At 58.3% G+C, this 23254-nt stretch overlaps 2 protein-coding genes across 3 annotated transcripts; one reads left to right on the forward strand and one right to left on the reverse strand.

The window, feature by feature from the left end:
* Positions 1-514: 514 nt before the first annotated feature.
* Positions 515-4639, reverse strand: IUM83_04232 (pleiotropic drug resistance protein ABC superfamily; the record flags this gene model as incomplete). Of its 2 annotated transcripts, none has more annotated exons than XM_067928291.1 (1): positions 515-4639. In XM_067928291.1, the coding sequence occupies one exon, from the start codon at positions 4637-4639 to the stop codon at positions 515-517; it is 4125 nt and encodes a 1374-aa protein (XP_067793705.1). The 2 variants fall into 2 exon arrangements, with proteins under 2 accessions (XP_067793705.1, XP_067793706.1); XM_067928290.1 differs by having other exon boundaries at positions 515-3877.
* Positions 4640-9952: 5313 nt separating this feature from the next.
* On the forward strand, positions 9953-14077 carry IUM83_04233 (pleiotropic drug resistance protein ABC superfamily; the record flags this gene model as incomplete). The annotated part of the gene is made up of 1 exon (XM_067928292.1): positions 9953-14077. One exon carries the CDS (start codon positions 9953-9955, stop codon positions 14075-14077), a length of 4125 nt encoding a protein of 1374 aa, XP_067793704.1.
* Positions 14078-23254: the final 9177 nt, after the last annotated feature.

Consider the following 23254-nt stretch of genomic DNA (forward strand, 5'->3'; position numbering starts at 1 on the left):
TAGTTATCCCGTGTCACTTTCATGACCACGCGAGCTGTGTTCTCGCGTGGTCATGAGCAACTCCAACTCGCATTCCGCCTACCGTGCGTGTGAGCACCAGAACTAAACACAAGAGGATTCGCCACCGATCGAGAACATGAGATGCGGCTGAGAACGGCAGGCAAATTGGGCTACTAGTAGGTCCTACTACGGTTCATCGCTAGCTCAGCAGTCAACGGTGCTATTGACTGGATCCGTATCAAGTTGAAGTTCGTTTTCGCATCAAAATGACCAAATCTGTAGAACAACCTTTAGACAACCACAAAACACTAATATCGTCGTGGTGACAAATGGAGCAAAAAAGTCATCCACAGTGATCGAGACACTCAAAGAGCAACGCAATTCTAGTTGTAAGTACAGTTCATTTATATTCTAATACTTAGTAGTATGTACGTAGTAGCTGCTGCTGGCTGGGCCAAGCAATGCTCTTCTTGCTCGCCAACCGACCACAGCCCCTGCCTAACTCGCGCTCCCTCTATCTCTTGGTGTGGTTGATGTAGCGCAGCGACACCATCGACAGCACGCGGAAGATGATGATCGTCACGAACACGTAGCCGAAGTTCGCCCAGCGGTCGTCGTAGTTGTACTTGAACGTCGACTCGATGTACTCCTTCACCGTCATGTGCGAGTACGTCACCGGCAGGCCCGACATGGGCTGGCAGCCCAGGTTCGAGCCCACGTTCTCGTACTGGCTCAGCGACGCGTTCCACGTCGGGTCCTCGGGGCAGTCGCAGAACACCAGCGCCGACAGGATCGAGATGGAGAACCGCTGCGGCACGATCGTGTACAGCCACTTGTAGCCCTCGGGGATCGACGACGCCGGCGGGTTGAAGCCCGCGAACAGCAAGAAGATCGAGTTGATCAGCGCGCCCATCACGGCCGCCACCTCGATGCTCGGGAATGCGTGGACCAGCAGCTGGGCGAAGTACATTTGGCCCAGCACGAACAGAGACACATGCACCCAGTAGAGCACCGCCGTGGCGAAGCCCTGGAAACCCACCATCGGATAGAAGATCACGATGAACAGCAGCGACTGGCCGAACACGTACGGGATCTCCACCACCGTCGTGGCCACGAAGTACCATAGCGAGTTGTACGTCTGGGCCGCGCGCTCGCGGTAGAACGCGGCGCGGTCGATCGAGTACACGGGCAGCGTGCCCATGAAGCCAGCCATAGCCATGAACAGCGTCGACATGAACACCAGACCCACGCCGCCCACCAGGCCGCTGTACGTCGTGTAGTCCACGCTCAGGAACGACAGGCCGCAGATGATAGCCACGCCGAACACGATGCCGAAACGCGTCAGGTTGAACGCCGGCGAGCGCCAGTACAGCGCGAAGAAGCGCTTCATGAGGAAGTACATCTGCGTCGAGCCCTTGGACGCGCGCTTCTTCATGAACGTTACCTCCGGCCACTCGGGCGACGGCGTCGTGATGCCGGGCTGCTGCAGCATCGCGTCCAGGTTGCGCTTCTCCTCGCTCTTGGAGAAGATGTCCACGAAGTCCAGGTCGCGCGCGCGCTCGTTGCTCACGCCGGCGCCGATGACCTCTAGCATCCACGTCGCGGGGTTCTGCTTGGGCGGGCACGGCTTGACGCTGGGCACCGCCTCCAGGTACTTGACCAGCTTCTGGCACCGGTCGCCCAGCTCGCCCACGAACACCGACTGACCACCGCGCTTGAGCAGGATCAAGTGGTCGAACAGGAAGAACACGTCCGACGAGGGCTGGTGGATCGTGCACACGATGGTGCGGCCGCTGTCCGCCACCTTGCGCACGCCGTCCATGATCAGCTTGGCCGAGTGCGCGTCCAGGCCGCTCGTCGGCTCATCCAGGAACAAGATGCTCGGCTGCGCGGCCAGCTCCACGCCGATCGTCAGGCGCTTCATCTGCTCCTGCGAGCTGCCGCGGATGATCTGGTCCGCGATGTCGTGCATGTCCAGCAGGTCCAGGCACTCCTCCACCGTGTCGTACTTCTTGCTGTCCGGGATGCTGCTGTCCTGGCGTAGGAACGCGCTGAACGTCAGCGCCTCGCGCATCGTCGACGCCTCCGAGTGCACGTCCATCTGCTCGCAGTAGCCCGTGGCGCGGCGGATGGCCAGGTCGTTCGCCTTGTAGCCGTTCAGGTAGATGTTGCCCTGGATCGTGCCCTCCGTCTTGCGGCCAGCGATCACGTCCATCAGGGTCGTCTTGCCAGCGCCGGTGGAGCCCATCAACGCCGTCAGAGTGCCGGGCGTCGCGTAGCCGCTGATACCCTTGAGCAAGTCCAGCGTCTCCTTCGGGTTCGTCGGGTCCGGCACCGAGTACCACAAGTCCGTGAACGCGATGGACACGGGCGTGAAGTTCTTCTCACGCCGCGGCACCGCCACCATGACTTCGTCGTGGGACGTGTCCGAGCCCGAGTCCTCTTTGTGCTTGGACTTGGGCGTCATGGCCAGCGCGTAACCCTCCTCGGCCTCCTCCTCGATCTCCTTTGGCAGCAGTTGGATGTTGGTCGGCGCCAGGTACCGACGGTACTCGAGCAGGTAGGTGCTGGCACCGAGCAGGAACACGTAGAACAGGAACATGAAGATGGCGCCCGTCCACAGCCACGTCTTGCTCGACGGCACTCCGAACTGCGACAGGTAGTACTCGCCCATGGTCATGTCGAACTCGGAGCAGTAGTTCACGCCGCCGTACTCGCACACGTCGTACTTGGACGAGCGGTACTCGTTCACGGACAGCGCGCGCATGCACCACCCGATCGGGTTGAGCCAGTAGATCCACACCAGGTAGTCGGGGATCTCGCTCTTGGGCTGCACGAAGCCTGCGAAGATGATGATGAACACGATCGAGAACGTCGACATGGGCTTGGCGATATCCAGGCTCGGGCACAGCGCCGTCAGCAGGAAGAACCACGTCGATAGCACCAGGTTCGTCAGCGTCAGCAGCACCAGGTAGATGATGTACGCGCCCGCGTTCGCGACGAAGCCGCACATCCAGTACACCAGCGAGCCGAAGATGATGATCTCGAACAGCGACGGCGGGATCAGCGCGATCGAGTAGCCCACCACGTACGACAGCGTCTGGTAGAAGTTGGCGCCGCGCTGCTTGTAGAAGATCTCGCGCGCCTCCATGAACACGGGGATCTGCGACGCCTGACTCAACGACATGAACAGCACGGCCTGGAAGATCACGCCCAGCATCACCTGCACGTCCGTCGGGTCCACGTCGAAGAACGTGCTGCCGTAGATCAGGCCCATGAAGCACGTCATCACCACGCGACTCGCCACGTACGCCTTGTTACGCCACAGGATGGTCATGTGCCGCACGCTCAGCGCGCCGATGTTGCGCAGCCACGACCGACGGAACTGGTGCACCGGGTCCATGTACTCGTTCATGTGCTTCTTCAGCTCGGGCTCCAGCGGGGCCTCGATCATGCCCACCATGTCGGCGTACACGCGCGAGTGGATGAAGGCTTCGGCGAACTCGCTGGCCGAGCGAGGGTGCTTGGTCATGCCCAGAGGCAGCGGCACCTCGTACTGGTGCTGCATGCGCGTGCCCAGGTCCAGCAAGTAGTCGGCCACGTCACGGTCCGCCGGGCACTTGAAGCCCAGGCTCTCGAAGTACGGCACCACGTCCTCGCGGCGCCCGTGGTACATGACCTCGCCCTCGTTCATGATCAGGATGTAGTCGAACAGCGCGAACACCTCCGGTGCCGGCTGCAGCAGCGAAATGGCCACAGCCTTGTGCAGCGTCTTGGCGATGTCGCGCTGCGTGCAGATGATGTCGTAGGTCGCGGCGCTGTCCAGGCCCGTGCTGATCTCGTCCATGAGGCTCACGTACTTCATGCCGAACTCCATCTCGCCCGTCGTCACGCGCTTGCGCTCGCCGCCCGACACGCCGCGCAGCATGGCGTTACCGATGATGGTGTTCTCGCAGTTCTGCAGACCAAGCTGGCCGATGACCACGTCCGGGTAGTTCTTGTAGTAGGCCTTGGCGGCCTCGATGGCGGCCAGGTTCTCCTCCACCGACCCCTTGGTGAACGCCTCGGCGCCCTTCTCGGCCAGGCCGGCGCCCACGAACTTGTGCGCGTACTCGAGCGTCTCGCGCGTCGTGAGCGTGGCGAAGTGCCGGTCGGACTGCGGCACGTACTCCACGAACTGCGGCACGCGCTTGACGATGTCCTTCTGCGGCACGCCGTTGTATGTGATCTCGCCCTCCACCGTGATGTTGCTCTCCACGGGGAACTGCGCCGACAGCATCTTCATGAGCGCCGACTTGCCCGAGCCGGGCTGGCCCAGCACCAGCGTGATGGTGCCCGGCTTGAACACGCCGCTGGCGTTCTTGATGACCTCCTTGCGCACCACGCGCCGCATGGGCGACATGCGCGCCAGCGACCGCGCCACCGTGTTGTAGAGCGTCGGGATCTCCGACTTGGCCGTCACGTCCTCGGTGATGATGATGTCGGCCGTCACGGACAGGTTCTTGTAGCGCACCTCCAGCTGCGGCATCTCGCTGCCAATGGCCGGCTCGAAGCTCGAGGCCAGGTACCGGTTGAGCGCCTCGGGGCCCCGCTCGAGCATGGTCTTGCCCGACTCCAGGTTGAGGGGCGGAGCGGACATGGTCGCTGCGTGTCTTCTTCTATCGCTAGGAGTGCCCTCGACCAAAGCAAAGCTTGGCGTAACTATTGGAGGAGGACTTGCTGTCGAACGAGCGAATTCAAAAATGAAAGGCGCAAAGACAGCGGCAACTGGCCGTCAATGGGCGACCGCGCGCTGCGAGGAGCAATCTCGGTGCAGTCGATTGCGCGGCGCGAGTGCGAGCAATCGAGCGGCCCCGATTGCTCGCACACAGTGGGACCGTGCGCGTCAACCGGGTCGCAGGTACCTACTGTACTGTGTACAGGGGCGCACGCGTCGCAGCTTGCTCTGCAACGTGACCACGAAGCGCCCTGTATTAGGGCAAACTGGCAGAGCGCTGCTTACGTGTTTGAGAGCGCAGCATGGCGGCTGACCGAGCTGCTTGGCAACGACGCGCGCCTCTGTCTCCCCGTTTAGTATCCATCGCGATAGTCGCCGACTAGTCACCGACTTGGAGACGAATACACGCATCTCGGCGAGCGGCGATCAACGATTGGTCGAGCCGCGACACACAAGTGATACACAGGTGGCCATCATCTGATCCATACTGATCAGCTCTGATTGTGGCGGCGAGGTGAGACAGTCCATCCCCCTTGCCAGTCGCGCCGGCGCACATACACTTGGCGCGCTTGGAGCTGCTCCATTATTGCCGCTGTTGCCGCACTGCGGTGCCGCGTGCCACGACTGACAGAATCGGAAGCGAATAGCCACAGCATTAACGCCCGGGTCAGAGCAGCAAATGCATGCAGGTGCAGCAGATGCAGGTGTCGCGTAGGGCGTTGCGGGTGGGACCGGCATCAATAGCGATAGTGTATGCGATACTGTAGATGGGCAAGCACACCACTGGCACCGCGCATCCTCAACCGAGCTCGTTCCAACACCGGTACTCCCCGCGAAGATTTCCTCTTCTCCAAGGCGCCAGCGCTGGGTGCACACTGAGGCGATGTCTGTCCGCGCGCGCCTTCGTCGGTCGCGCTCAACAAACAGACAGACAGGCAGCAGGCAGGCAGGTTGCAGGTCCGCCCCGTGGCGGTCGTGGATTTCCCTTGATTTGGCGGGCACTGCGGACTTTACCTTTCAGCAGTGGTAGCCTACCATTGGTAGGTAAGCCTGTCAAACGTTCCGGCCGGCCAGCCAGCGAGCCAGCCCCAAGGCGCATGGACGTCGCGCCGGCAGCTCGTTCGTTTAACCGTGCGGAGTCAACTTCTAGAAGCTGACGCCTGCGCTCGGAGCCCGTGTCGACGCCGCGTGCCTTGAGGAGCCACGCTATCGCAATGACCTCACTCCCTAGTACGAGCGTCTGTGGTTCATGGACGTGCAGGCATACAGTAAGGCCTTACTGCAGTGGCGGACTACGATACCAACGACAGCAACGATAGTGCGGCTCTGCAACTGGGAACTTCGGCGAGTAGACGCATAAAAAGCGAAGCGTGGCCTTACAGCCCCGAGTTTGCGAGCTCATCGCTACCCTGTCCTTATCTAGCTCCTTGGTAGAGCCCTGTTCGTTGGCCGGTGATTTCCGTCCGGCTCTCGATGTGGTAACTACCCTACTGTTTTTTTTGCATTTTTGTTAGTTTTCCGGTTTGAAAAACGAACTTCGACTTGACACGGATCTAGGCAATGCGCTTGACTGCTCCGGTGATAGTCGCATCTTAAGTTGGAGTGACAGTGTTTTCCTATGCGTTCTTGGGTAGCCGAGAAGTGAGAATTGTCGATGCAGCGTCGAGCTTCGTGGCCCCAATGTTACCTAACGTGCATCGATCTGTGGTCACCCTCTTCGTGCCTAGTGCCCATGCTGAGTGTAAATCGAAGCTGCGCCGCTTTCGAGTCGCATCCATCTGGGACAGCGGTGATGCGAGATTACTGTTATTACTGGAGCAAGTTGTGGAGACAAGTACTGCCATTTTCGTCATGGTCTTGTGACTACGCAACAGGATGGTTGATCGCGTCGCCTGCGCACAACAACCTCAGCCTTTAGGTGCTGTACGAGAACAGGCCCAGGACTTGTGCAGCTCAATGCAGCACATCTTCTGGCTCAGGCAGCTGACTGCCGATGGTGCTGACAATGTACGGCAGCAGCCTCGACAGCAGTCTCGTTGCCAATAACTTCGATCAGTTGACGTTGTGCGAAGAGCGTTAGGTGCTCGTGTTTGAGAACCCCGTTGATGGAATGCTGTGCTAAGACTTTTTTTTCGGGTGCGGGCTAAACAGCACCCGTTTAGCACTTCTTGTACGTTTCCTCTTCCTTTTATGTGGTAGATAGGCGGAGATTCCTGCCGCACTAGATGTAAGTGTTCCTATGTTTCTATGAGATGACGCGTCAGGTTAGTGATGGTTCCGGCTGAAGACATCGGAAGTGCATTGATGTCGCTTAGTTTCTTTGGTAACGACTGCTACTTCATCCAGCCGCCCTGTTGCACCGCTCTGAAAAAAAAAAAACAAAAAAAACAGAGAACTACCTCCCAGCCCCGTGTTTGCGAGCTTTTTGTCGCCTCGTTCTTTTGAATGATCCCTACGTATTGGGGGCACCGGAATGACAAATCGTCACATTCGCCGTTTTGACTCCCGCTGGTAACTTGGTACTCTTCTCAACTCAATGCCAGTCGCGAGCAAAACGCACCCGCGAATTCGGCAACGTACACGCTGCTAGTATATGATATTGATGTTACTTTGTCTGCAGGCGTGACGCGGTGATTTACGTGGCGATGCACTCGCGTCGCAGCGTAAAAAAAACTACCCATTCAAGGGTGTGGTTCCGACTCGACTTTGTGTGTTGTATTCAGTATGCATCCAGCAATGTAAGCTACCCGAACAGAACTCTTCCGCCTACGGGATGATTCATTTTATTAGTAAGTGGCGCAACAGGGCGGCTGGATGAAGTAGCAGTCGTTACCAAAGAAACTAAGCGACATCAATGCACTTCCGATGTCTTCAGCCGGAACCATCACTAACCTGACGCGTCGTCTCATAGAAACATAGGAACACTTACATCTAGTGCGGCAGGAATCTCCGCCTATCTACCACATAAAAGGAAGAGGAAACGTACAAGAAGTGCTAAACGGTTGCTGTTTAGCCCGCACCCGAAAAAAAAGTCTTAGCACAGCATTCCATCAACGGGGTTCTCAAACACGAGCACCTAACGCTCTTCGCACTCCTTCAACTGATCGAAGTTATTGGCAACGAGACTGCTGTCGAGGCTGCTGCCGTACATTGTCAGCACCATCGGCAGTCAGCTGCCTGAGCCAGAAGATGTGCTGCATTGAGCTGCACAAGTCCTGGGCCTGTTCTCGTACAGCACCTAAAGGCTGAGGTTGTTGTGCGCAGGCGACGCGATCAACCATCCTGTTGCGTAGTCACAAGACCATGACGAAAATGGCAGTACTTGTCTCCACAACTTGCTCCAGTAATAACAGTAATCTCGCATCACCGCTGTCCCAGATGGATGCGACTCGAAAGCGGCGCAGCTTCGATTTACACTCAGCATTGGCACTAGGCACGAAGAGGGTGACCACAGATCGATGCACGTTAGGTAACATTGGGGCCACGAAGCTCGACGCTGCATCGACAATTCTCACTTCTCGGCTACCCAAGAACGCATAGGAAAACACTGTCACTCCAACTTAAGATGCGACTATCACCGGAGCAGTCAAGCGCATTGCCTAGATCCGTGTCAAGTCGAAGTTCGTTTTTCAAACCGGAAAACTAACAAAAATGCAAAAAAAACAGTAGGGTAGTTACCACATCGAGAGCCGGACGGAAATCACCGGCCAACGAACAGGGCTCTACCAAGGAGCTAGATAAGGACAGGGTAGCGATGAGCTCGCAAACTCGGGGCTGTAAGGCCACGCTTCGCTTTTTATGCGTCTACTCGCCGAAGTTCCCAGTTGCAGAGCCGCACTATCGTTGCTGTCGTTGGTATCGTAGTCCGCCACTGCAGTAAGGCCTTACTGTATGCCTGCACGTCCATGAACCACAGACGCTCGTACTAGGGAGTGAGGTCATTGCGATAGCGTGGCTCCTCAAGGCACGCGGCGTCGACACGGGCTCCGAGCGCAGGCGTCAGCTTCTAGAAGTTGACTCCGCACGGTTAAACGAACGAGCTGCCGGCGCGACGTCCATGCGCCTTGGGGCTGGCTCGCTGGCTGGCCGGCCGGAACGTTTGACAGGCTTACCTACCAATGGTAGGCTACCACTGCTGAAAGGTAAAGTCCGCAGTGCCCGCCAAATCAAGGGAAATCCACGACCGCCACGGGGCGGACCTGCAGCCTGCCTGCCTGCTGCCTGTCTGTCTGTTTGTTGAGCGCGACCGACGAAGGCGCGCGCGGACAGACATCGCCTCAGTGTGCACCCAGCGCTGGCGCCTTGGAGAAGAGGAAATCTTCGCGGGGAGTACCGGTGTTGGAACGAGCTCGGTTGAGGATGCGCGGTGCCAGTGGTGTGCTTGCCCATCTACAGTATCGCATACACTATCGCTATTGATGCCGGTCCCACCCGCAACGCCCTACGCGACACCTGCATCTGCTGCACCTGCATGCATTTGCTGCTCTGACCCGGGCGTTAATGCTGTGGCTATTCGCTTCCGATTCTGTCAGTCGTGGCACGCGGCACCGCAGTGCGGCAACAGCGGCAATAATGGAGCAGCTCCAAGCGCGCCAAGTGTATGTGCGCCGGCGCGACTGGCAAGGGGGATGGACTGTCTCACCTCGCCGCCACAATCAGAGCTGATCAGTATGGATCAGATGATGGCCACCTGTGTATCACTTGTGTGTCGCGGCTCGACCAATCGTTGATCGCCGCTCGCCGAGATGCGTGTATTCGTCTCCAAGTCGGTGACTAGTCGGCGACTATCGCGATGGATACTAAACGGGGGAGACAGAGGCGCGCGTCGTTGCCAAGCAGCTCGGTCAGCCGCCATGCTGCGCTCTCAAACACGTAAGCAGCGCTCTGCCAGTTTGCCCTAATACAGGGCGCTTCGTGGTCACGTTGCAGAGCAAGCTGCGACGCGTGCGCCCCTGTACACAGTACAGTAGGTACCTGCGACCCGGTTGACGCGCACGGTCCCACTGTGTGCGAGCAATCGGGGCCGCTCGATTGCTCGCACTCGCGCCGCGCAATCGACTGCACCGAGATTGCTCCTCGCAGCGCGCGGTCGCCCATTGACGGCCAGTTGCCGCTGTCTTTGCGCCTTTCATTTTTGAATTCGCTCGTTCGACAGCAAGTCCTCCTCCAATAGTTACGCCAAGCTTTGCTTTGGTCGAGGGCACTCCTAGCGATAGAAGAAGACACGCAGCGACCATGTCCGCTCCGCCCCTCAACCTGGAGTCGGGCAAGACCATGCTCGAGCGGGGCCCCGAGGCGCTCAACCGGTACCTGGCCTCGAGCTTCGAGCCGGCCATTGGCAGCGAGATGCCGCAGCTGGAGGTGCGCTACAAGAACCTGTCCGTGACGGCCGACATCATCATCACCGAGGACGTGACGGCCAAGTCGGAGATCCCGACGCTCTACAACACGGTGGCGCGGTCGCTGGCGCGCATGTCGCCCATGCGGCGCGTGGTGCGCAAGGAGGTCATCAAGAACGCCAGCGGCGTGTTCAAGCCGGGCACCATCACGCTGGTGCTGGGCCAGCCCGGCTCGGGCAAGTCGGCGCTCATGAAGATGCTGTCGGCGCAGTTCCCCGTGGAGAGCAACATCACGGTGGAGGGCGAGATCACATACAACGGCGTGCCGCAGAAGGACATCGTCAAGCGCGTGCCGCAGTTCGTGGAGTACGTGCCGCAGTCCGACCGGCACTTCGCCACGCTCACGACGCGCGAGACGCTCGAGTACGCGCACAAGTTCGTGGGCGCCGGCCTGGCCGAGAAGGGCGCCGAGGCGTTCACCAAGGGGTCGGTGGAGGAGAACCTGGCCGCCATCGAGGCCGCCAAGGCCTACTACAAGAACTACCCGGACGTGGTCATCGGCCAGCTTGGTCTGCAGAACTGCGAGAACACCATCATCGGTAACGCCATGCTGCGCGGCGTGTCGGGCGGCGAGCGCAAGCGCGTGACGACGGGCGAGATGGAGTTCGGCATGAAGTACGTGAGCCTCATGGACGAGATCAGCACGGGCCTGGACAGCGCCGCGACCTACGACATCATCTGCACGCAGCGCGACATCGCTAAGACGCTGCACAAGGCTGTGGCCATTTCGCTGCTGCAGCCGGCACCGGAGGTGTTCGCGCTGTTCGACTACATCCTGATCATGAACGAGGGCGAGGTCATGTACCACGGGCGCCGCGAGGACGTGGTGCCGTACTTCGAGAGCCTGGGCTTCAAGTGCCCGGCGGACCGTGACGTGGCCGACTACTTGCTGGACCTGGGCACGCGCATGCAGCACCAGTACGAGGTGCCGCTGCCTCTGGGCATGACCAAGCACCCTCGCTCGGCCAGCGAGTTCGCCGAAGCCTTCATCCACTCGCGCGTGTACGCCGACATGGTGGGCATGATCGAGGCCCCGCTGGAGCCCGAGCTGAAGAAGCACATGAACGAGTACATGGACCCGGTGCACCAGTTCCGTCGGTCGTGGCTGCGCAACATCGGCGCGCTGAGCGTGCGGCACATGACCATCCTGTGGCGTAACAAGGCGTACGTGGCGAGTCGCGTGGTGATGACGTGCTTCATGGGCCTGATCTACGGCAGCACGTTCTTCGACGTGGACCCGACGGACGTGCAGGTGATGCTGGGCGTGATCTTCCAGGCCGTGCTGTTCATGTCGTTGAGTCAGGCGTCGCAGATCCCCGTGTTCATGGAGGCGCGCGAGATCTTCTACAAGCAGCGCGGCGCCAACTTCTACCAGACGCTGTCGTACGTGGTGGGCTACTCGATCGCGCTGATCCCGCCGTCGCTGTTCGAGATCATCATCTTCGGCTCGCTGGTGTACTGGATGTGCGGCTTCGTCGCGAACGCGGGCGCGTACATCATCTACCTGGTGCTGCTGACGCTGACGAACCTGGTGCTATCGACGTGGTTCTTCCTGCTGACGGCGCTGTGCCCGAGCCTGGATATCGCCAAGCCCATGTCGACGTTCTCGATCGTGTTCATCATCATCTTCGCAGGCTTCGTGCAGCCCAAGAGCGAGATCCCCGACTACCTGGTGTGGATCTACTGGCTCAACCCGATCGGGTGGTGCATGCGCGCGCTGTCCGTGAACGAGTACCGCTCGTCCAAGTACGACGTGTGCGAGTACGGCGGCGTGAACTACTGCTCCGAGTTCGACATGACCATGGGCGAGTACTACCTGTCGCAGTTCGGAGTGCCGTCGAGCAAGACGTGGCTGTGGACGGGCGCCATCTTCATGTTCCTGTTCTACGTGTTCCTGCTCGGTGCCAGCACCTACCTGCTCGAGTACCGTCGGTACCTGGCGCCGACCAACATCCAACTGCTGCCAAAGGAGATCGAGGAGGAGGCCGAGGAGGGTTACGCGCTGGCCATGACGCCCAAGTCCAAGCACAAAGAGGACTCGGGCTCGGACACGTCCCACGACGAAGTCATGGTGGCGGTGCCGCGGCGTGAGAAGAACTTCACGCCCGTGTCCATCGCGTTCACGGACTTGTGGTACTCGGTGCCGGACCCGACGAACCCGAAGGAGACGCTGGACTTGCTCAAGGGTATCAGCGGCTACGCGACGCCCGGCACTCTGACGGCGTTGATGGGCTCCACCGGCGCTGGCAAGACGACCCTGATGGACGTGATCGCTGGCCGCAAGACGGAGGGCACGATCCAGGGCAACATCTACCTGAACGGCTACAAGGCGAACGACCTGGCCATCCGCCGCGCCACGGGCTACTGCGAGCAGATGGACGTGCACTCGGAGGCGTCGACGATGCGCGAGGCGCTGACGTTCAGCGCGTTCCTACGCCAGGACAGCAGCATCCCGGACAGCAAGAAGTACGACACGGTGGAGGAGTGCCTGGACCTGCTGGACATGCACGACATCGCGGACCAGATCATCCGCGGCAGCTCGCAGGAGCAGATGAAGCGCCTGACGATCGGCGTGGAGCTGGCCGCGCAGCCGAGCATCTTGTTCCTGGATGAGCCGACGAGCGGCCTGGACGCGCACTCGGCCAAGCTGATCATGGACGGCGTGCGCAAGGTGGCGGACAGCGGCCGCACCATCGTGTGCACGATCCACCAGCCCTCGTCGGACGTGTTCTTCCTGTTCGACCACTTGATCCTGCTCAAGCGCGGTGGTCAGTCGGTGTTCGTGGGCGAGCTGGGCGACCGGTGCCAGAAGCTGGTCAAGTACCTGGAGGCGGTGCCCAGCGTCAAGCCGTGCCCGCCCAAGCAGAACCCCGCGACGTGGATGCTAGAGGTCATCGGCGCCGGCGTGAGCAACGAGCGCGCGCGCGACCTGGACTTCGTGGACATCTTCTCCAAGAGCGAGGAGAAGCGCAACCTGGACGCGATGCTGCAGCAGCCCGGCATCACGACGCCGTCGCCCGAGTGGCCGGAGGTAACGTTCATGAAGAAGCGCGCGTCCAAGGGCTCGACGCAGATGTACTTCCTCATGAAGCGCTTCTTCGCGCTGTACTGGCGCTCGCCGGCGTTCAACCTGACGCGTTTCGGCATCGTGTTCGGCGTGGCTATCATCTGCGGCCTGTCGTTCCTGAGCGTGGACTACACGACGTACAGCGGCCTGGTGGGCGGCGTGGGTCTGGTGTTCATGTCGACGCTGTTCATGGCTATGGCTGGCTTCATGGGCACGCTGCCCGTGTACTCGATCGACCGCGCCGCGTTCTACCGCGAGCGCGCGGCCCAGACGTACAACTCGCTATGGTACTTCGTGGCCACGACGGTGGTGGAGATCCCGTACGTGTTCGGCCAGTCGCTGCTGTTCATCGTGATCTTCTATCCGATGGTGGGTTTCCAGGGCTTCGCCACGGCGGTGCTCTACTGGGTGCATGTGTCTCTGTTCGTGCTGGGCCAAATGTACTTCGCCCAGCTGCTGGTCCACGCATTCCCGAGCATCGAGGTGGCGGCCGTGATGGGCGCGCTGATCAACTCGATCTTCTTGCTGTTCGCGGGCTTCAACCCGCCGGCGTCGTCGATCCCCGAGGGCTACAAGTGGCTGTACACGATCGTGCCGCAGCGGTTCTCCATCTCGATCCTGTCGGCGCTGGTGTTCTGCGACTGCCCCGAGGACCCGACGTGGAACGCGTCGCTGAGCCAGTACGAGAACGTGGGCTCGAACCTGGGCTGCCAGCCCATGTCGGGCCTGCCGGTGACGTACTCGCACATGACGGTGAAGGAGTACATCGAGTCGACGTTCAAGTACAACTACGACGACCGCTGGGCGAACTTCGGCTACGTGTTCGTGACGATCATCATCTTCCGCGTGCTGTCGATGGTGTCGCTGCGCTACATCAACCACACCAAGAGATAGAGGGAGCGCGAGTTAGGCAGGGGCTGTGGTCGGTTGGCGAGCAAGAAGAGCATTGCTTGGCCCAGCCAGCAGCAGCTACTACGTACATACTACTAAGTATTAGAATATAAATGAACTGTACTTACAACTAGAATTGCGTTGCTCTTTGAGTGTCTCGATCACTGTGGATGACTTTTTTGCTCCATTTGTCACCACGACGATATTAGTGTTTTGTGGTTGTCTAAAGGTTGTTCTACAGATTTGGTCATTTTGATGCGAAAACGAACTTCAACTTGATACGGATCCAGTCAATAGCACCGTTGACTGCTGAGCTAGCGATGAACCGTAGTAGGACCTACTAGTAGCCCAATTTGCCTGCCGTTCTCAGCCGCATCTCATGTTCTCGATCGGTGGCGAATCCTCTTGTGTTTAGTTCTGGTGCTCACACGCACGGTAGGCGGAATGCGAGTTGGAGTTGCTCATGACCACGCGAGAACACAGCTCGCGTGGTCATGAAAGTGACACGGGATAACTACAGCCCGTTCACCAAGTTAAAGCAAACAGAGGCCAAGACGAACTTGAGGAGCAGGTGCCGAGGGAGGGCAACGCGATGGAGGAGCCGGAGCTAAAGAAGAGATTAGGATGTGTTCCTACTTTGATCTGCTCGCTTGCTGCGGGCAAGTCAAAGCCACTATTGCGAGCATCTACTGCAGTCTAGAGGGATACTTTGCGCGGGTGGCCTGATGCAAACCACTTGACAACCATCAAAAGGATCCCACTTCCTATATGGTCAAGTACCTGGAGGTAGTACTCCGCGTCAAGCCTCAACCGCAGCCAAAAATACTATCACTCAATACTCAGGCCGTCAAATGATACTACAGTCAAACCTGTTTATATGAGGCCCCGTTGGTGGCCATCTACAACAATGACTCATATAAAATGTACTCAGTTAAAAAAATTATGTGGTGCACGTAAAGAAATCGCGCATAATTCGCTGCCGCTTTGCCTTCACCGTAGTCTCCCGAACCAAAGCGGTCACGGTCTGTAAAGCTCTTCGTTCTCTATCAGTCTGCTCTCCGCATTGAAGCAGAAATGCAGACAGCTCCATGCAGTGTCTCAGAGCGATGGCAGGTTGAATTGTGGGTTCCTGGTCCTCCTCCTCCTCCTCCTGCTCGTCCTGTGAAACTGCATCGATGCCTAAGCGCTCCGCCAGCTCATGCGCCTTCAGCAGGAGCACGTCGTCCGCCTTTGCCGTTTTAGCTTCGTTCTGAAAGAAAATTTCCCTCAGTTCCCGCTCGAACTGTGGGAATTTCACTCGGCGCCGCTTGGTTGCACTCAGGTCGACGTGACTGAAGTAGGAAGAAGGCAGGTTGCGCAGGTGGCACGGCTGACCCGGGCCTTGAACGTCGCGTAGATCCACTCAGCGAGCATGGGGTTGTTCATGCCAGGATTCTGCTTGAGCTTTAGGTGCACTTGGAGCTTTTGTTCTAGCTGCGAGGAGACATTGCGAGGGAAGGGGGCTTGCGTTGGGCGTTGGGCGTTGAGCAGTGGGGGCTTTGAAGAGTGTGTGGTCGTGAACAGTGTGAATCAAATAAACAGGTTAGACCTAATTTGGTCCTCCAAAATGTGACTCATATACCTTGTATACATATAAACAGAGGTTATACAAAAACTAAGTAAAATATTTGGTAGCAACAAAGCTTGCATCAAATAAATGGCAAGGCTCAAATAGGGAGGATCATATAAACAGGTTTGACTGTATCACTAAATAGATACGAAGCAAAAAGCTCGAAACCTCTCGTCGACACATTATAAGCACATGGCGCTATCACGACAGAACATAAGCCGAGAGCATACTACACTCCACTGTTCTGTTAAGCGTGATATCGATCGAGGGCACATTTATAAGAAAAACCGCGCACCGAAAACTAGCGAACGTCATGAAGAACCTGTCCGTGGGAATACCTAACATAACGCATTCAAATTACACTATCCCATAAGGAAAAATAACAGTTATTTTTATTCATGAAATATCATCGATGTTTGATTGGTCAAAGCACCCACAGTACGGCCTCTAATTGGATAAACACCTACATCAGTGCCCGATCAAATATTTAATGATCGTGCCGACAATGGCTGACGCGTTCATGATTAGCCAAAATCATACACACTGTGATACATATCTTTCCCAGTGTCCTGATGGATTGCAAAGTTGCCATGCCTAAGCAATCCTGGGTTGCAACTGTTAAAATGTCACAAAAACGAAAGCAGCTTTCCGCACTGCGAAATCTGTCCAGGACGAAGAATCCTAGGGCGATTGACCCCCATACGAACTGCTCCTGCGACTCGATGAGCTGGACGAGTTCTTGCATCTTGAGCATCGATGTAGTAGCTGGCTGCTTCCTGTCCACTTAGCTGTTTGTGCGTTTGTATCCTTGAGCGCCGAGCTCAAATTCCGGATCATAGAATGTTGATGTCGACCACCAACGTGATCGAGGAGGCAGAAGAATAGGTGAGTACCTGCCCCAAAACGGGAACGTAAGACGTTCGGCGAACACACTTGGTGTCTGAGTCGGATGTATCCACGTAGAAAACGTTGAATCGAACGAAGCGTAAGATTGACAACAGCGGGCGCACCAGGAGCTCCGCTGATAAGTCGCGGTTGATCCGGGTCAGACGCCAAAGCGGGATTCAGCATTCAACGTCAACGTGTTCTTAGATGGCCAACGGGAGGTCCTCACGGCGCTGGTCACGTCGTAGAATTGTCAACATCGCCTGCCAGACAGGGCGACACACTCCATCGAATGGACCGCGGTCGATCGGCAGCAGAAGCTTGGGGCGGCGGTCCAGAGTCACGCAGACCGATCCCCTCCCGTCAAGCTCATCCGACGCTTCGAGCTGCACAGGCGGTCCAGGGCGGAGTCCATCGAAGTACGGCAAGGTGGGTTGTTGGCAAGGGGAACCGGCTTGGTGACAATCGTGGCTGTGAAAATTCCTCCAGACAGCCAGGCTACGTCGTCTGGCAGCTCTGAGCTGTGTGGCGTCGGGGAGCTCTGAGCTCTGGCGAGACGAACGGCGAATGGACTGGCTTTTCCATTCCGGCTCGGTTCGGACCCCCCCCCGCGCTTCATTCGCTCATTTCTCTCGTTCTTAAGCGACAACTTTAATGCCTTTTTCAGCTACGACAACGATAATGCATTGCGTGAGGTTCGGTGAGCTCCTCGCACTCATTTTCGTCATGATGCTGCGGTTTACTAGGACGCACTATTTCCTTTATTAAAATCCGGGAATATTGGTGTGGCGATGCGGGCTCCAAAATCAGGGAATAGCCTCGCGGCTAGACCTCGATCTCAGACCACTCAACTCAGAATCTGAGATTAGATCTCAGATCCCAAGCTGGGTGAGGCGTGTGTTCCTCACTCTTGCAATCCCTTGACTTGGTTCTTCCTAAGGCTACGCTGTGGGCCCAGACTTGCGTCGGCCACACCAGCTGCCTCCGAACTCGACAGTTCCCAGATGCCCCCAGACGAAGCTTGCTCCTTGCTTGGAAGGCCCTTGTACGCACGTGCTGAGTCCGCTGTGCCCCGTTTTCTTGAATATAAACACGTTCACTCCACACACACTTAGTCCACTTCTCTTCTCAGGCCCTTGGACTCTGGGCCTTAACAGCCTCCTCCTTGCTCAGCGACTCCGGCTTCGAGTCGCTTCCAGTCACGACACTTCCTCCGGCGGCTCAGACTGAGAGCCGCACAACGGTCTTCACTCGCCCCTCAGACCAGAGTGGCCCCGAGAGTTGGCTCGGTCTGAGCCTGCCTTGATCCAGGGTTCTCGCTCTGCACCCTGGGACTTCCGCGCACCACGCCTTGATGTAGGCGACACAGCGAAGCTGGGAACCACTATCCCAGACTATTCGCGCCACACGGATACCACCAGCAACCCCAGAAACCACTATCCCAGGTGTTGCTCTGCCGAAACCTCAGAGCGGAGCACCTTCCGCCCGAAAATATGAAGCACCGCCAGGAAACGAGCCAACCAGCACGAAAATCAGCAAAACCAATGTCCCGCGTGTGGAAATACAACAACGAAGGCAAACCGGGCCGAAACACGAAAAGGCTTGGTTGTTGAACTTGAATTTATTTGGAGTTAGCTGAGCTTGACCGTAGAACACTCGTAGCGACTCCACTTGACCTTGCGCGCGCCGCCGGGGCAGGGACTTGGTCCCTGTGAAGCAACACGCCCGTCGGCGCAAGACGAACTCCGCAGCTTGCGGTCTTCGGGGCAAAACAAACTCTGATTATTATCATGCACATGTACATACAAAGGGCCTATCAAGTAAGGGTGCAAACATCTCCTGGGTACACCTTGAACAAGGGTGAGACACCCACTAAGCTACTGGCTTGGCGGCGCCCGTGAATGCCCGTCGGCCCTTCCATTGGCCTGTCTGTGTCAGTCATCACTTGATTACACTGATTACACCTGGGTGCAAATCAGTGATATCCTGATTACGCCAGGATCTTGTGGCCGGGATTGGGCGGACTTGGTCTGTCATCACCTGATTACACTGATTACTCTGGGTACAAATCAGTGTGTGATCAGGATGACGCCAAGATTCTGCGGCTCCCGTTGGCCCAAATCCATAGGCGACTGGTCAGGCCGAATCTTGTGTGCCCGACACCAGGGGCCGAAAAGCCACAACGGGGCGACCCTTCAGAGCGACCTTCCAAGCGGCAACCGCCAACTCCGAAGAGCAACTACCGCAGCTCCCAGACCGGCAATGTAGCCATCGCTTGTGTACCCACTTCATATGCGAGGCCACGAAATCATACTTCGGGCTCTGCAGGCACGCCGTAGGCTTTTAGTCACGTCCTAGGCTTGGAGCGTCAGCTGTCTTTCACCAGTTGCCACTTATCCTCACGAACATCGTGCATCCAGACACCAACTTGCGCCCACAATCACCGTGTCTCAGTTTTGGCACAAGTTGAGGGACTGCCGGGCTGAAAACCTGAGCTGGGGGCAAAAATACGATGTTGATTCCATACCCCGGCTGTCCAACCGATTTGACATGTCTCAATTCTGGCTCGAATTCTGGGACTCTGAGGCCGGGAATCTGAGCTGGGGGCAAAATTACGATGTTGATTCCATATCCCGGCTGTCCAACCAATTTGACGAGTCTCAGTTTTGGTTCAACTTCTGGGACTCTGAGTCTGGGAATCTGAGCTGGGGGCAAAATTACGATGTTGACTCCATATCTCAGTTGTGGCACCCCAAAGCCGAGATGAAATCAGACGCCGCACGCCACGCCCTCTTCCCAGACCCCAAACTGCACATCTCAGGGTCTGGTCCACAGGCAAACCTCAGACCGAACTCCAAATCACCAAGTCTCAGACTTTTGCCATCATTCTCAGGTCTCAGAACTCCGGGCATTCCAAACTGTGAGGTCACCAATCTGAGACCTGGGGTCTGAGACTTAAGCAACCATGGGACTTCAAATCACAAACCCAGAAGGCCAGGGCTCAGCTCTTCGCCCAGAGTCCGATTCAAGGCCTGGAACCTCAGATCTGTGGCCTCTAGAGCGATTCTCAGACCTCAGACTCCAGACCGAATTCAAATCTCAGACCTGGGGATTCTGGGGTCGCCGCAACTCGACGTTCGCAGAGCTCAGTTTCCAGATGTAGCCAGCACAACTTGAAGTATGTACAAAAACCAGACTTGGGTCAAGAAATATCCACGTTTCAAGTGACATGTGGCCGGTACGTGGTAGGGTTTGGGCCTCTGACTGATGGGTCCTGGCCAAGAATTGGCTCGGACCTCGTCACAACCGTCCCTTATGTGCGCTGGGTCCAAAGAGATCATTCTCGAGTTGGCCCCAACGCACATAACCGGAAGATGCCCACACTCGCCCCGTCCCGGCCGCGAAATCTCTTGCCGCGGCTCCCGGGCCTCGGGCCCAGCCATTTCGCGAACAGTCCGGAGTCACAGAACTTCACATTGCAGCGCTGGCACGCGCAGCACATTTTTCGGATGGCCGACGACCACGCGGACGACCAGCGGCTCCCCGCGCCATCGCAAGGTGGCGGCGGACAAGACGCGGGGTCGCGGGGCGCTCCTGCGGCTCCCACAACCTCCGGCAGCGTGTCCACGTCCACAAGCAGCACGTTCACGGCCTCTGGCAGCACTCCCACGGCTTCCGCCTCCGTGTTCACGGCGACGGCGACCTCCACAAGCGCGTTCGCGTCGTCGGCGACCTCCACGAGGGCGCACACGGGCTCCACGACATCTTCGGCAGCTTCCAGCATGTCTCCGGCGACTCCAGCATCCGCCTCGACGGTTCCGCGCTCTGCACCGGCACTGCCGGCTTCGCAGCCACCGTCCGGCAGCACCACGAGCTCCTGCACGTCGATCACACCACCATCCGCATCCACGACGCTCGCATCCGTGAGCACGGCAGCTTTGACGCCACCGCCAGCGTTGCAGACGCCTTCGGCGACGTCTCCGGCGGGTCCACGGCGGTCGTTCACGCTCTTCAGTCCCTCGCAACGCCACCCGTCGCCCGTGCCGTCCACCATTCGGGTCCCCGCGACGCTTGATGACGTGGAGAACCGCGCAAACCTCGTTGATGGGTTGGATGGGGTTGCGCGCATTGAAGACGTCACACGCTTCTCGAGCAACGAGTTGGCGTGGTTGAGCAGGATGGCACATGTCACCGCTTCGCAGGACGTGATCCAGCCAGTCGCTTCCGTGCCGCTGAACTTCTCGGATCCAAGATCGCGTATTCGCTTCGAGCGAGAGACCGTCCCCCTGGTGCAGTGTTTCGGCGTGGAGCACTTCGCGCGCCGCGTTGTCGGTACGGCCCAGTGCTTGCAGCGCGTGCTGAACTACGCTCAAGCACTCGAGCGTCCCAGTCCCGGTGGTGCGGCCCACATTCAAGTCGGGCAGCTCTCGGCCGAGATCAATCGGCTGACCGTGGAGCTGAAACGCGAGCGCGAGCGCCACGCTCAAGAGATGCGCGACTATCAAGGCTCTCACCAGTACGACGCTGCCGCAGCCGGGCGAGAACAGGTGGTCCGTGGTGAGCTCCAGGCCGCTGAGGCTCAGCTCAATTTCCAGCTGTCCGAGAACAAGAAGCTTCGGGCTCAGCTCAGGGCACAGCCACCAGCCCCAACTCCGGCCAGCAGTCCGGATCGGCTACTTCAAGCTGAAGTTCAAGCGCTAGCCAAGAGGCTGGACGACGTGCAAGCTGAGAACCAAGCGCTTTGCGGGCAGCTGAAGAAGTGCGGCAGCGACCTCGCCGCCTGCCAGAGCACTCTGCACGCCAGCGACGTCTACACCACGCAGCTCAAGCACCAGCTACTGAGCGCGGTCCCGTTCTCAGCTGAGGCGCTGATGAACTTCCTGATGGCAAACTGCAGCGCTTCGGGGCACTGGGCGCGCCTTTATGAGCTGCTTCAGCGTTTCCAGAGCCAGACGGACGTCCCAGCCAGCTTCAGGACGACAATCCAAATTTCGGCGCGGGACCAGACTTCGGATGACTGCGGGCCCTACGTTCCGCTCAACACCGCCGACCCAGTCCCAAGCCCAGCGTCCGCGATCGTTCTCAGCGCTGCGGCTTCGACGTTGACGTCTCTCCTGGGTTCGGCTGTACCTCCGGCGGCGTCAGCGACATCGGCTCAGGTTCCCACTTCGGTCCCGGTCCAAGCTCAAGCCTCAGCTCAGCCCAGCAGCACGTTAGCTCAGCCCAAGGCCACGTCGACAGCAAAGCCGAGCAAGAAGAAGAACAAGAAGCCAAGCTCCGCCCGGACTCCTTCGCTGAGCAGCGCTCGAAAGGCTGGTGGCAAGGTAGCCAAAGCTCCAGCCCAGCCAAGCAAGTCTTCAGGTCTTCTCGCCGCTTCCAGCACAAGTCCATCCAAACACCTCAGGATCAAGCGTATCAACGATCGGATGAGTCTGCCCGGCTACCCTTCGTCCCATTCGCCCCAGAAGGTTCGCGCCTCCAAGGAATCTCCGTCCCGGGTCTCAGATCGTCTGGCAGCGCTCAAACTCCCCCGACATCTGCCGTGGGAGCATGTCCGTGGCGACGTCAGGGAGTTGATGCGCGCCGGCGTCGACTTCTGGGACGCCGTGGACCAAGCCGGGAAGGCGCAACTCCTGCATGACCAATTTGGGAAGAAGGCCCTCGTGAGCATGCTGGTCTCGGCGATCTACTGGGAGCAATTGGATTCCACGCCTTGGCTGGCGTACGTGCCGTCAGCGTACTACGAGGCAGCGATCAAGCGGGTCCGCGACGTGCACTTGAGTCAACGGCCGCCCAACTGGGATCCCTTGCCTGAGAAGCCCAGCCCGGAGGACGAGGACGACGACTCTTCAATCGACACTGACTTCTCAGATGTCGACGACGATGCCGATGACGATGATGATGAGCTGGGCAGTGGCGGGCACTACCAAGTCAAGAGCTCCAAGTCAGGTGCCGCTTCAGGGAGAAGCTCCAGTGGGGGCAAAAGGATACGCGACCCAACTTCGTCCGCCGGTGGCTCAACTTCCAAGCGCGGCAAGACTTCGTCCCGTACAACTTCGCATGGTAGGTCCAGTCCTGTTGATCTGCAGGTTCCAGTGTCTGACCAAGCGATTGACCCAGCTCGTACATTGGCTCCGCAGCAGATCTCAGTTCGCTCGAGTGGACGCTCTAAGGCAGGGCTCGCAGCGCGCCCAGATGATGGAGTTATCGAAGAACCGCAACCGGGCCAAGGTAGCTGGCTGCATTATGGCATCAGAGTCCAAGACCTTCCTCGGCAGACGTTTGGCTTCCCCAGATACGCGCCGTGCAAGAGCCATATTCAGCACCTGCACCAGCGCTGGGAACCGGTCGAGTACTTGGAACTTCTCAAGACAAAGCCCTGGGATGCCATGTGGAATCAGCGAATCCAGACTCTGGTATTCTTTCGATGTCGCGACTTGGGCCCGGTTATGGTTCGCGCTCTGAAGCGCGTGGTCAACTTCATGAGCCTCTGGCGGCGAGCTTACTGGGAACGCTTGCACTGGGTCACGATGGATACACGTTTTGATTATGAAGCCATGGCTGCACTTTTGGGCATTCCTGAGCTTGTGGATCTCTACCGTGACCGCAAGGAGCGCAGTGCCGAGTTCGAGGTTCGACGTCGGGAGCTCATGGATGACCTGGGACGCGTCAAAGGCTACACGGAT

Source organism: Phytophthora cinnamomi (assembly GCF_018691715.1).
Source record: "Phytophthora cinnamomi strain GKB4 chromosome Unknown Contig27, whole genome shotgun sequence".
NCBI lineage: Eukaryota > Oomycota > Peronosporomycetes > Peronosporales > Peronosporaceae > Phytophthora > Phytophthora cinnamomi.